The sequence below is a fragment of the Alternaria ventricosa genome (genome assembly GCF_023758065.1).
Source record: "Alternaria ventricosa strain BMP 2768 chromosome Unknown scaffold_9, whole genome shotgun sequence".
NCBI classification, from domain to species: Eukaryota; Fungi; Ascomycota; class Dothideomycetes; order Pleosporales; family Pleosporaceae; genus Alternaria; species Alternaria ventricosa.
In genome coordinates, this window is record NW_026055689.1 from 440,927 (window position 1) to 453,678 (window position 12,752).

Below are 12,752 nucleotides of genomic sequence, written 5' to 3' on the forward strand. Positions count from 1 at the left end.
GATGTCCCGCCATTTCAAACGCCGAAGGTGGAATTTGTCTCCATCTGTTGCTGTACTATGAGGCAAGGCGCGCCGAGTGTCTGGCGCGTGATAGCTTCCCATGCTTTGCGAGATGAACTGATGCTCCAGCGACCTTCTCCCTCACTTCTCAGCTTCAATATTGCATTGCCGGTGAGCTGAACGTTACTATACCACGCGTGCTAAGCTTCACTTGTACATTCATACTTCCGAGTGCACTACGAACCACGACAACATGTCCTCAGAGAGCAAGCCAGACGTTTCCCAGGGCGCGAGAAACATCCGCGCCTCAGTACTTCACGGAGCAAAAGATCTGAGAATCGTATGCCACATAGAAGTCCCTCAGACCTGCAGACACTAACATAAAGCCAGGAAAACCGCACCCTCTTCCCACCCTCCCCAACAGAGCTTCAAATCAGCGTCCGCAGCACCGGTCTCTGCGGTTCAGATCTTCACTACTACCGCCACTACCGCAATGGCGACATCATCGTGCGAGAGCCCATGTCGCTGGGCCACGAATCGGCTGGTGTGGTTGTAGACGTAGGTTCAGAGGTGTCGGGATTCAAGGTTGGAGATAAGGTCGCGCTGGAAGTTGGACAGCCGTGCGAGAACTGTGAGAGGTGTAAAGAGGGGCGGTATAACATCTGCAAAGGCATGAAGTTTAGGAGTAGTGCAAAGGCGTTTCCGCATGCTCAGGGTACGCTACAAGATCGGATCAATCACCCGGCTGCTTGGTGTCATAAGTGAGTCTCGTTTCCAACGTGGTTGTTAATGGTGCTAACGATGAACAGGCTACCGGAGGATATGTCGCTAGACCTAGGAGCCCTCCTCGAGCCTTTGAGCGTCGCCATTCAAGCATCGAAACGCGCACAACTAGCACCGGGTTCAACCGTACTGGTGTTTGGAGCTGGAGCTGTAGGCCTACTGGTTGCGGCTATGGCGAAGATATCAGGTGCTGGCACCGTAGTGATAGCAGACATTGACGCTGGACGAGTGCAATTCGCCGTCGACAATAAGTTTGCGCACCACAGCTACACAGTGCCTATGAAGCGTGGAAGCACGATAGAAGAGCAGCTGGATATCGCGAAGGAGGTAGCTGCCGAGGTCGGAAAGCTGTCCAAGGAAAGTGGTGGTGAGATTGGTGAGGTGGATGCCGTATTCGAGTGCACCGGCGTACCATCATGTGTTCAAGCATCGATATATGTAAGTTCGCCCGGCCTAGTTAAGTCGAGTGAATACTAACAGCTCCAGGCAACACGACCCGGCGGCAAGGTTTTGCTCATCGGTATGGGCACGCCCATTCAAACACTCCCAATTTCCGCAGCTGCACTTCGCGAGGTCGACATTCTTGGTGTATTCAGATATGCGAACACGTACCCAACAGGAATTGAAGTCGTGTCTAAGACAGGCGATGACTACCCTGCCTTTGCCAAGCTGGTAACACACACCTACAAGGGCTTGGAGTCGGCAGTCGAGGCATTCGAGATGGCCGGAAAGACGAAAGACGATAGCGGCAAACTGGTTATCAAGGTCGTACTTGAGACTGGTGAGGAAGAGAAGTCGAATCTCTGAAGCAGTCAGTAAGAGTTGGTGTTCATAGGTGTAGAACGATGTAGCAATAGAGCGATGCAGTTGCGATCTCGATCTCGCTCGACGTGATCTTCAACGGACAACAGAATCCCGATACCATCTTTCCCTCTCAGCACTTATTCTGGAATTGGTAAACAAGTGACGTATGCGGGGAAGCACGGCGGTATTCCAGCCTTGAGCATGTGAACTGTCGCTAACCCTCTCTTTCTTTCACCCACGCACCGCGGCCCCAGCCTTTCCCCATCATCGCCATCCGTCTCCACAACGCGAAATCTTCGCATCATACCCCAGAATTAGTGAACGACTTCCCATCGCAAGCCGGCCTGTTTGCGCGGAGTAATTTCGCCCTACCCGATCGAAAGAGGAGATTTTCCCCATTCGCTCAACTCCGCCTTTTGTGCCTGGGCGCGCGTCGACGCGACTCCACGCGTTCCCCACACTTTCCGTCAACACAAGATGCATTTCTCCACAGCGCTTTCGCGTGCCGCATCTGCCATCGACGTAATGCCCGTGCCGGTGATCCGGCCCAGACGTGGCATGTGCGGCTCAGCGTAGAGAAGTTGGCCGCACAACCTGGGCCTTGTACCGGGGGAAAGAATGACGGGTGGCTTCGAGATGCAGTGATGGATATTGGTTTACGCGGATGATAGGGAGGACGAAACTCGGCGACTGGATATGGAGGAGCAGCTGCTTTTGCGTCTTTGAGCCTAGTTTGGACCCTGAGAGGAGCTTTGACCAAGGTAGGATTCTGGGAGGATTGAAAGTCGGTGTATTTCCGTAGATGCTCAGTCTTGCATATATCTCCTCGCTCTTACTGTAGAGCTCCTCCGAATCATACCCTTTCTCAATCTCCTTCCGCCTCTCGCCAACCCATCCTCCACAATGGCACCCGCGATCCGCAGACTCCGTATTGCCGTCGCAGGCCTCGGCCGCATGGGCGCTCGCCATGCCAACCACTTCCTCCACCGCACACCCAAGGCTGAACTCGTAGCCGCTTTCACACCCGCTGAAAACGAGATTGCATGGGCGAAGGAGAACCTCGAGCCATGGGGCGTCAGGATCTACACCGATTATGACGAGATGTTGAAGCACGAGGGTCTCGAGGCTGTCTGTGTAGCTACCGTTACCACAGTACACGCCGAGCAGACAATCAAGGCGATTGAAGCTGGAAAGCACGTGTTGTGTGAAAAGCCGCTCAGCACCAAGTTGGATGTGGTATGTATCTTCTCCGTCCGGATCCTGATGGTCTATAACTAATCGTACTATCCAGGTCCACCAAGTCCTCGACACCGCAAAGCGCAACCCGCACGTCAAAGTCATGTGTGGTTTCTCCCGCCGCTTCGACTCCTCCTACGTAAACGCCTACAACATGACCCTCAACGGCGACATCGGACGTCCCACGATCCTGCGCTCACAAACCTGCGACAAGTAAGCAACGCCTCAGTTTCCCACAAACACACACACAACACGCTCTAACACGTCCACCCCCACAGATACGACCCCTCCGGTTTCTTCGTCGCCTACGCCGAGTTCTCAGGCGGCATATTCGTCGACTGCAACATCCACGACATCGACCTCGCCCTATGGTACTTCTCCGCCGAAACGCGCGGCAAAACCCTCCCTGTCGTAAAATCCGTCATGGCCGTCGGCGTCACCGCCCTCGAACCCGACCTAGCCAAACACGGCGACGTCGACAACGGCGTCGGCGTCGTGGAATTCCATTCCGGCCAAATCGCCTACTTCTACAGCTCGCGCATGAACGCCCCTGGCCAGCACGACATGACAGAGATCATCGGCACAAAGGGCAAGTTAGCTGTCAATTCAAACCCTATGACGGGTTTGTTGGAGAGCCATATGAGCAATGGGATTAATAGGGAGATTCCGCAGAATTATTATGAAAGGTTTGAACAGGCGTTTGTGGAGGAGGCGCGGCAGTTTACGGATGCGGTGCTCGAGGGGGGTGAGGTGCCGGTTGACTTGCAGAGTAGCATGGAGGCGGTTAAGATTGGGGTTGCGTTGCAGGATAGTTTGAGGAGTGGGAGGAAGATCTTTTTTGATCAGCAGGGCAACCGCATTGATGATGCGAGGGCAAAGCTGTAGGCGGTCCTGATGGGCTGATAGGTTAACAGGAGCCTTGGGCACGTAGATGGATGTAATTTTGGATGCAAAGTATGATCATTAGATCGTACAATAGTTTACCATTCCATGGCCAGTCACCATGTTACGATAATAAAGACATAAGCAATGGGCAGCGAGCAAGACATCAGTGTGGTGGGTACAACGTCTTCTGTTATTGGTGTGGCTTATCCTTCGTCCGTGAGGAGTCTCAAAGACCATATCATACGACGTCTATCTACCAGTAGTCCTTCCATCCCAGATCATACTGTTCATCCATTCATGCACATCAGCCATACCGTGTCGTTACATGATAGCGTAAGCCCAACCCAGCCCAATACCCAGAATCCAGTCCACCTCATAAGACCACCAGCACCTATCGCACAGGCATGTTCTCGACATTCTCGAAAGCAAAGCTCGGGTAACCAGGCTCAGCAGTAGCAGCTTGCGGTGGAAGTTCCGACCGTGTCTCACCCTTGCTACCATCTTCCTTGATGACAGTACCGTCCTTGCCACCTTCACTGACGGTGATGATCTCCACATCCACACACTTCTGAACAGTTTGCTTCAACCCGGGTACCATAGCGCGCAGCGTGTTCAGCTCATCGAACGCGAGTTCGCGGTTAAGGACGACATCCTTGGGCTCGCCGTTATCGAGACGGCGCTTGAGGCCGTTGATGAAGGGCATGGCTTTCTTGGACTCGGACTTGTCGATGGACTTGCTGATGGCTTTGATGTCGAGGGTGTCGGCGTCGCGGACCATGTCGATGTACTTTTTCTGCCAAGCGGGCCATTCCTTCGCAGCGAAGATGATGATCTTCTTCTCTTTCTTGGGGTCGAAAGTAGCTGCTTTGCCCTTGGATAGCTTCTTGATGGCATTGCCCTCTGCTGATGTAATGTTCGTCTGTGTTTGGCGGACGAACTCTCGGGCGGCTGTGAGCGAAGCGTTGGGCTCAGGGACCTTGGGCCATAGGGCTTTCTGGACGGTTTCCTTGTTCTTGAGTACCTCGAGCCAGATGTATTCTGACCAGTGAGGTGCGATGGGGGTAAGGAGGAGGGCTTGGAGCTCGACGAACTTCTTGACGAGGTCTTGGTGCATGCCGATGCCTGCTGCCTTGGTGGCCTCACGATAAAAGTCGCGCGCGCTGGTGAAGTCGTAGAATCCTGACTTGAGGGCGAGCTTGTAGAATGTGTTGGAGTAGTGTCCGAAAGCCTCGTGGATCAAAACGTTCATCTCGTTATCGAACATCTTGTCGAAAAGAAGATGCTCGCTGCCGCTCTGTCGCTGGATAACGTCTGGGTTCTTGACCGATCCCGACGTCCTCTTCTCCATGTATGCGGCCGCATCGGGAACGTAGATGGCCTCGTTCATCAAGTCCTCGCACCATTTGCGGAGCTCGAACAACTTCAGGATGTTGGCGTTCGCGACCGTCTCTTCAAAGTTGGCGTCTGTGATCTCGTCTCCTGCGTCGGCAAGGGCAATACGTGTGGCGTCGGCACCAAACTTCTCGACAGCACCAGCGATGGTCAGGAAGTTACCGGTAGACTTGCTCATCTTGTCGCCGTTCAGTAGCAAGTGACCGTTGACACGGAAGCTGCGCGGCCAGTTCTCCTTCGGGAAGATGGCGGTATGTACGTAGAGGTTGAATGTCAGATGGTTCTGGATTAGATCCTTACCACTGGTGCGCATGTCGAGCGGGTACCAGTAGTCGAAGTGTCGTCGCATAGTCTGTAGGGTCTTTGTGGGGATCTCGGATTGTGGGACATCAGAGCGGTCGCGCAGAGCAAATACGTAATCCCAAGCTTCGTCGGTGAGCTGATCGGGCTTGACGCCGAGAGGGCCGGGCTCCTTTCCAAACATATCCTTGTGTAGAAGGTGAGCGAAGGAGTAGTAGGCCTGGTAGATTGTGCTGTCGGACAAACTCTCAACCATCACACTTGGATCCCAGGGTACCTTGGTGCCGAGACCATAGGAACGAGCACACGCCCAGATGCTGAGCCAGTCGACAACTCGGAGGAATTGGTTCTTCGCCTCAGGGTAGTAGAGGTTTAGTTCGCCCTCGATGTGTGAGCGGACCTTCTCGGCCCATTCGCCGTCTCCGCCATTCGCTGCAGTACCGTAGTTCATGTACCATTGGTCGAGAAGAGCTGCAACACAGTCGTCACCACTTCGGCTCATGACCTTGCCGTCGGGTTCAGCGTACGGGAAGGCGTGACCGGCCTCGATGAGCTGCTTGCGAACGAGCGGCTTCGCTTCTTCGACAGTCTTTCCGCTAAAGTCGCCGTGTACCATCTTGCCCTTGTAGAATCCTTCCTTGTAAGCTTTCTCCTTAGCATCGGCAAGCTTTGCAGAGTCCTTGGGTGACTGTATCTTCATCTCCTCTACTAGGCGTTTCGCTGTGAGGTTACCGTAAGAGGGGGTTTCGATGATAGGCAAGAGATCGTCGAACTTAACCCATTCCTTCTGAATACCGTAGTACTCGGCCTTCTTGGCAAGATCGAATGAGGTGATGTAGTCATCTGGTGAGTCTGATGGAACGCATGTGACGACAGCCGTACCCTTGGTGTCCTTGACAGTCTCCATAGGAAGGATGTAAACATCCTTGTGAACGGAAAGAGGGGCGTTGACGACAGTACCGACAACATCCTTACCGGGGAAGGAAGCAACGATGGAGTACTCGCCCCACTTGGCAGTGGTGCCTTGGTATGCCATGTTCCTTGCGGCTCTCTCGCTGAGGACGTAGTATTCGGTGTCGGTGATCTTGACTAGGGAGTAGTTGATCGCAGGTCCTACGAAACATGAGGTCTGACCGTACATGGTTTCTGGGCGGAGGGTGGCTGGAACGAAGTAGCAAGAAGCGCCTTCGGGGACGGCACCAGCGTGAGCCTTTGCGGAATCTGCCCACTTTACAACCTTCATCTTGAGCGCGGTGTACTCCTGGACGGTAACACCTTCTCCCGACTGTCTGTCGTGGTCCATGCATGCTTGGCCATCCTTCGGGCTGTAGACAGTGTAACGCTTCGCGAAGATGATCTTTCCCAGGGCTTTCAGCTTGCGCATCTGCCACGCAACAAAGTTGTCGTAGTAAGGGTTTGCATCGGTGGTGACGAACTGACGTCTCCAGTCTATCCTGGCTCCGAATGCTGTGAGGTCCTTCTTGGCTAGTGGAGGGAAGAACTCGATCCAGTGGTAGGGATCAGAGAACTTGTGGATCTCCTCAAGGGGAATGCCCTGGGCGAGCATGATCTGGAACTGGTACTTTGTCTTGACGGTCTTCGCGTTGGCCTTGCCTTTCGTAGCCTTGAACTTGGTGATGTCGGTCTTAGTCTCGGCCTGTGTTGGCGCTGGCGGCTCTGGTACTGAAGTCTCGACAACATCTTCGACGGGGCAGCGTTCGAAATTCTGCCCGAACATCTCGACCTCGCGGACCAGCTTGTCTGCGCATGCCTTGATGGGCATACCAGTCACATGGTAACCTAATGGGAAGAGAGCGCGCGCGCCAGTCATCCTTCTGAAACCGGCGGTGAACTCGACTTTACTAGCGGTGAAACCATGGCCGGCGTGAAGCGTGCCGTTCATGTATGGGTATGCAAAGCAACCGAACCATTTGGGGTACTTCTCGTGAAGTTCATCCGGTGTGGTAGTGTCAAAGGGTTCATCTTCGAGAGATGGGGCGTCGGGGTTGAAGACTCCCTGCTCTTCCCATGACTTCTGGTACTTTTTCTCCTCGGCGATCAATGTGTCGCGCTTTTCGGTGTTCTCAATCTTGAGTGTCTTTGACTCAGCCTCTTGCGGCTTGAGCTGCTCTAATGTTGCGGCGACAGCGCTCTTTGGCGCGTCGCTGAGTTTTGTGGCCTCCGCCATCACGACAATCCCAGAAAGTGAAGAACGGTCGTAAAAAGAAGTGGTAAAGAGCGCGTGAACAAAAGTGTGGTGTTGTGGAGGGGTGGTGGGAGGAGGGTGGCCAGTGCGTGCGGACGGGGTTAGTCACACTTTTTTTCGGTTCGCGCGAATTGTGGGGCGGTCTAGTCGGTGCCTTAACTGTACAGAACGTCAGTCGAGTATCCTCAGGAAACAACACCGCGAATCCACAAGTCAATCGAACCGCTCTGTCGCCGTCGTCGAACCGACAAGCCAGCGATCATGCTGCGCCTCATCAACCGCCTCCTCGGCCGCCACGAGAACACACTCCCGCCGTTCGACTTCGCGCGCAACAAGTACCCAGCCAAGAAGAAATGGCCGCCGAACCTACGCGCCCTGACGGAGAAGCAGCAGTTCCGGTTCGAGCGCAAGTTCAAGCGACGCATCAAGGCGAAGTCGATACGGCCAGAATGGAACAAGTGGACCAAGGTGGTGCAGTGGAGCATGATCAGTTTCATCGTCGTCTACGGTGTCCTGTTCCACGACTTCCGCAAGGACCCGATGAACCCAAGGCCGGGCGAGCAGCCGTTTGAAGGGTTGAGGAAGAGGATGTGGGGGATGTTTGGAGGGTTCTACACACATACGAGCGAGGAAGCTACGTCTCCCATAGCGGTGGGAGAAAGTCGAGAACGGAAAGGTAGTCGCGACTAGCCATGGCGCTGTAGTGGAGAAGATTAGCATGCGGAAATGAAGAAGAAGAATTGATACAATGGCTTGACCTGCGAAGGATCTATCAAGCGAAGTGTGGAAAGGGAGATGGAGCAAGTGACTTGGGATCTCTTGGAACGGGATGTAATCACCTACCTCCAGACGGGTGGATACTTGGGGGCATATCTCATCCCCCTCGGCGGCCGTGGTAAGACCTCCGGTCTCGGTCCGCGCGACTTGCCAATGTTAGTCAGTTTGCTAAATGGTCTTCAGTAACAAAGGACGCTTACGTCCCACACCCTGTGGTGTTCGGCCCAGAGGGGCTTGACGAAGCACCAGCGCTGGCGGCCGTCCACCTTATCACACGTTCTGATTACGGACTCCGAGAAGTCCAAATAAACGTGGGCGGTGGCCCAGTGCCGGTGCACGCCCGTGGTGCCGTACACAAACCTCAGCTCCACGGTGAAATGAGGCTCTGACTCCTGGTGCCAGCCTTCTCTGACGTACACCTGGGTTCCCGTCGCCCCTGTTGGGAGAAGGGCCTCATTCCACCGTCCGAAGGCGAACTGGTCGACGACGGAGGTTCGGTCCCAACGATTGGCCAGATCGTTGTGGATCCCCACCTGGACCTTGGGGTCGATGCCGTCCCGGAAAACAATTCCATAGGCGAACTCCCTGTACCATTAATCAGTATGTATACTTCAGACTTATACTTGACATTAGATGCAGTAGCTGCTCTCGTGTCTGAGGTCTCCTGGCTCCAATCTTGAATCAAGCCCTATCTTTGTCGGGTGGATGTCTGCCTCTGGATGTGTTGTCGCTAGTTCAAGAGATAGACCCGTGCCATGCGGTATGATTTGGGAGTCGACTTTGAAATCCTTCCGATCCAGCTTCAGCGAGCAACAACCTATTCATCAGTCTCAAGCTCTTCAGGTTATAGAGCATGACTCACTGTTTCTTCTTCCTCCATCCGTTTCCAAATATACCAAACCTGTTGAGCTTCAAATCCACCTCTTTCTTGCCCGCTGTTCATAGCTTTCCAGTTCCCCCTTTCACCTCCAGTGTCAAGCTCTTCCCATCCAACCATATACTTACCTTCCATACTCCCCTCCCCCCAAAACACGCACGCACGCACGCAAGAAACGCCCAAAAACAAAACAGCAAAAGACCAAAAAAAAACACATCACATACCTCTGCCAATCCGCCCTCCCCCACGCTGCAGGCAGCGTGGCCGCGTCCAGAAAACGCGGGCCGGGCGCAGACACTGGTGGTGGTGGCAGCGGCGGCGGCCCCCCTGGGAGGGCGAGCGGGAGGACGAAGGGGTTGGCCCCAGGGTTCGCCATGGTGGCAGCGGCGACAGCAGCAACGCCCACAAGTGAGCGAGGAGACGACGGTGCCGGCGGCAGGGAGGCAGGGCGCAGGCAAAAGCAAGAGCGAGGAGACGACAGCGGCAACAACAGCGGCACGGAAAGGGTGGTGGGTGGGCGCGGAGGAGACGGTGCTGGCTGTTGTTGCTGGAGAGGAGAGGAAAGGCACGCTGGGGGGAGATATCATAACATGGCATGGCACGGCAAATTTTCACGGTGACGGTGAAAATCATAACAAGAGCGTTTGCAGGACGCGCACGTTTCCATGGTGAAGGGAGATGGGATGGTGCGGGGGAGGAGCGGATAGTCGAAGTGAGCGTGGAAGAGACGGTGCAATTTGGACGTGTAAAGCGCAAGGTACAGCATAGATGTATGCTCGTCACCTCGCTGAGGAGTGACATGCTCGTTAGTATGACGGGCTTTGTAGACGCCAGGCTAGCATATGATTTTCAACACGACAGAGCTCCGTATTGTTGTAAGCTTCTGGATCAGGTCTGGTGATGTTGTAGACAAAGTGTGAAGACGATGTAGTACTCAATAACCATGATGTTGAGAAGTGACCTACTGGGTGTATACAACATATGTGAAACGACATGAACAAAGTCTATCCGTCGTAGTATCAACGAGCAGCGCGAACATTCCTACTTCGCTTCTCCATTCTACATCACATGACCCAAACCGACAAGTACACCAGATTAAAGATTCGACAAATTCATATATACTCAATGCAGTATCTCTACCCACATTCCGCTCAGTGAACATGGCCATAGAAGCAGTCCATCCACCATCCCAGACACATACACATGCTAAACTATCTTGCCTACACATCGATCAAGTTGTCATCCTGCTGGCCCTCGCCCGAGTTGTCCTTGGTATCCTTGCTGCCCTTCTTCTTGTCACCGTCGTCACCGCCCCGACTCCTCTGGTAGTATTGATCGAGCACCTTGGCTGGGATACGGTTGAGGAGTTCCTTGGGGTAGATACGGAGCAGCGACCATGCGAGGTCTAGAGATTCGTGGATGGAGCGCGACTCGTAGGCACCCTGGGCGATGAAGGAACGCTCGAACTTCTCGAGGAACTCCAGAGACAGCTTGTCTTCTGAGGACAGGGCCTCCTCTCCGACGACGGCCTTCATGGCGGCGGCGTCACGGCCAATGGCGTACTTGGCGTAGAGCTGGTTGGAGACATCACCGTGATCCTTCCGTGTGCGGCCCTCTCCGATGGCAGACTTCATGAGACGGGAGAGGGATGGCAGGACGTTGATCGGAGGGTAGATACCCTTGTTGTCGAGTTGACGGTCAATGAAGATCTGGCCCTCGGTAATGTAACCGGTCAAATCGGGGATGGGATGTGTGATATCTGGCGCAATTAGCTTAGCGCGGAGTAACAGAAGTCGCAGTACATACCGTCGTTAGGCATAGTCAGAATGGGAATCTGAGTGATAGATCCGTTACGGCCCTCAACACGTCCAGCACGCTCGTAGATAGTCGACAAATCCGTGTACATGTAACCGGGGTAACCACGACGACCGGGCACTTCTTCTCGGGCAGCGGAGACCTCACGTAGCGCATCGCAGTAGGATGACAAGTCGGTAAGAATGACCAGGACGTGCTTCTCGAGCTGGTAGGCGTAGTATTCGGCGGTTGTAAGGGCAAGACGGGGAGTAATGATACGCTCGATGCTACGCTGGGTTAGCTAGGATAGCAGTAGCGCATGCATGTTCTACTTACGTAGGGTCGTTTGCCAAGTTGAGGAACAGAGTGACACGCTCCATACTGCCGTTCTCCTCGAAGTCGCGCGTGAAGAAGCGACTGGTCTCCAAGTTGACACCCATAGCACCGAAGACAATGGAGAAGTTGTCGTCGTGGTCATCGTGTACACCCTTGGAGGGCTTTCCGACAAGACCAGCCTGTCTGCAAATCTGCGCAGCAATTTCGTTGTGGGGTAGACCGGATGAGGAGAAGATGGGAATCTTCTGTCCACGGGCGATCGAGTTCATCGTGTCGATGGCGGAGATACCGGTGGAGATCATTTCTTCGGGGTAGACCTACGCAGTGTCAGTCGCATGAATGAGAGGTATTAAAATAGTACGTACTCGCGAGTATGGGTTGATGGGGCTACCGTTGATATCAAGGTAGTCCTCGGCGAGTACCTTGGGGCCCTTGTCGATAGGCTTTCCTGAACCATCGAAGATACGGCCCAACATGTCCTCGGACACACCGAGCTTCAAGCTGTGTCCGGTGAACTCGACTTTGGTCTGCGACTGTTAGATATAGTTCTCTTGCAGAGGACTGGGTGTAAGTACCTTCTTAACATCGATACCAGATGTGCCTTCGAAGACCTGTGTCGCAATTAGATCGAGTTGCCAGGAGAGTTGAGCATGTCGCAATTTACCTGGACGACGGCGCGGTTGCCTGCAGCTTGTGTCAGTGTTTGGGCGCACTATCAGGGTCGGAGTAGCTTACCTCGAGCTTCAAGGACCTGACCAGAGCGCTCGGTGCCATCGGGCAGAGTCAAGGACACAATCTCGTTGTATCGCGGGAATTTGACCTATCCACCACATGTATAAGCTTCTTCTCACTCCGTCTCATGGGCCCAAGCTACGCACATTGTCGAGGATGACCAATGGACCGTTGACGCCTCCAATAGTGTTGTATCGTATCCTAGGCGTCACCGAGATCATGCGGGGGTCGACAACTTCAGGCATCGTGGCGGTAGTGGGCGGTTCGGAGAGGTGTAGTATTGCTCGGCGTTAGATCGAGGGCCGCGGTCGGTCTGTAGCCTCGGAGATCGTTGGGTGACGAAGTTAGAGGTCGGCCGTCCAAGTGGGTTGGGGAAGCTCTGACCAGGATGCTTTAGCGTCTATGCGACAGATGACGCTGGCTGGAGGCTCGGCCTTGGCGCCTCACCATCGCGACAGACGGCCTCGATTTCGCATGAATTAAACATGAATTGCAGTCTGAACTAAGTTCTATACCGCGCGACGAGACAAGGTTTCATGTCACGGCAAGTACCAACAAGACAGAGTCCTGGGGTTAGGCGGAGCTCAGCAGCTGTGAACAAGGTGCAAGAGATTCACGGAAGAACATGGC

At 54.2% G+C, this 12,752-nt stretch overlaps 5 protein-coding genes across 5 annotated transcripts; 3 read left to right on the forward strand and 2 right to left on the reverse strand.

Annotated features, from left to right (window-relative positions):
• Positions 1 to 253: 253 nt before the first annotated feature.
• On the forward strand, positions 254 to 1,590 carry J4E93_005812 (uncharacterized protein; the record flags this gene model as incomplete). Its single annotated transcript, XM_049343731.1, has 4 exons — positions 254 to 340; positions 391 to 761; positions 810 to 1,221; positions 1,270 to 1,590. The coding sequence occupies 4 exons, from the start codon at positions 254 to 256 to the stop codon at positions 1,588 to 1,590; spliced, it is 1,191 nt and encodes a 396-aa protein (XP_049198964.1).
• A 900-nt stretch (positions 1,591 to 2,490) lies between these two features.
• J4E93_005813 (uncharacterized protein) lies at positions 2,491 to 3,708 on the forward strand (the record flags this gene model as incomplete). The annotated part of the gene is made up of 3 exons (XM_049343732.1): positions 2,491 to 2,823; positions 2,879 to 3,036; positions 3,102 to 3,708. 3 exons carry the CDS (start codon positions 2,491 to 2,493, stop codon positions 3,706 to 3,708), a joined length of 1,098 nt encoding a protein of 365 aa, XP_049198965.1.
• A 391-nt stretch (positions 3,709 to 4,099) lies between these two features.
• Positions 4,100 to 7,588, reverse strand: J4E93_005814 (uncharacterized protein; the record flags this gene model as incomplete). The annotated part of the gene is made up of 1 exon (XM_049343733.1): positions 4,100 to 7,588. The coding sequence occupies one exon, from the start codon at positions 7,586 to 7,588 to the stop codon at positions 4,100 to 4,102; it is 3,489 nt and encodes a 1,162-aa protein (XP_049198966.1).
• Positions 7,589 to 7,867: 279 nt separating this feature from the next.
• Positions 7,868 to 8,296, forward strand: J4E93_005815 (uncharacterized protein; the record flags this gene model as incomplete). Its single annotated transcript, XM_049343734.1, has 1 exon — positions 7,868 to 8,296. One exon carries the CDS (start codon positions 7,868 to 7,870, stop codon positions 8,294 to 8,296), a length of 429 nt encoding a protein of 142 aa, XP_049198967.1.
• Positions 8,297 to 10,480: 2,184 nt separating this feature from the next.
• Positions 10,481 to 12,367, reverse strand: VMA2 (Vacuolar ATP synthase subunit B; the record flags this gene model as incomplete). The annotated part of the gene is made up of 8 exons (XM_049343735.1): positions 10,481 to 11,019; positions 11,067 to 11,341; positions 11,391 to 11,707; positions 11,756 to 11,917; positions 11,966 to 12,001; positions 12,055 to 12,074; positions 12,126 to 12,210; positions 12,269 to 12,367. The coding sequence occupies 8 exons, from the start codon at positions 12,365 to 12,367 to the stop codon at positions 10,481 to 10,483; spliced, it is 1,533 nt and encodes a 510-aa protein (XP_049198968.1).
• Positions 12,368 to 12,752: the final 385 nt, after the last annotated feature.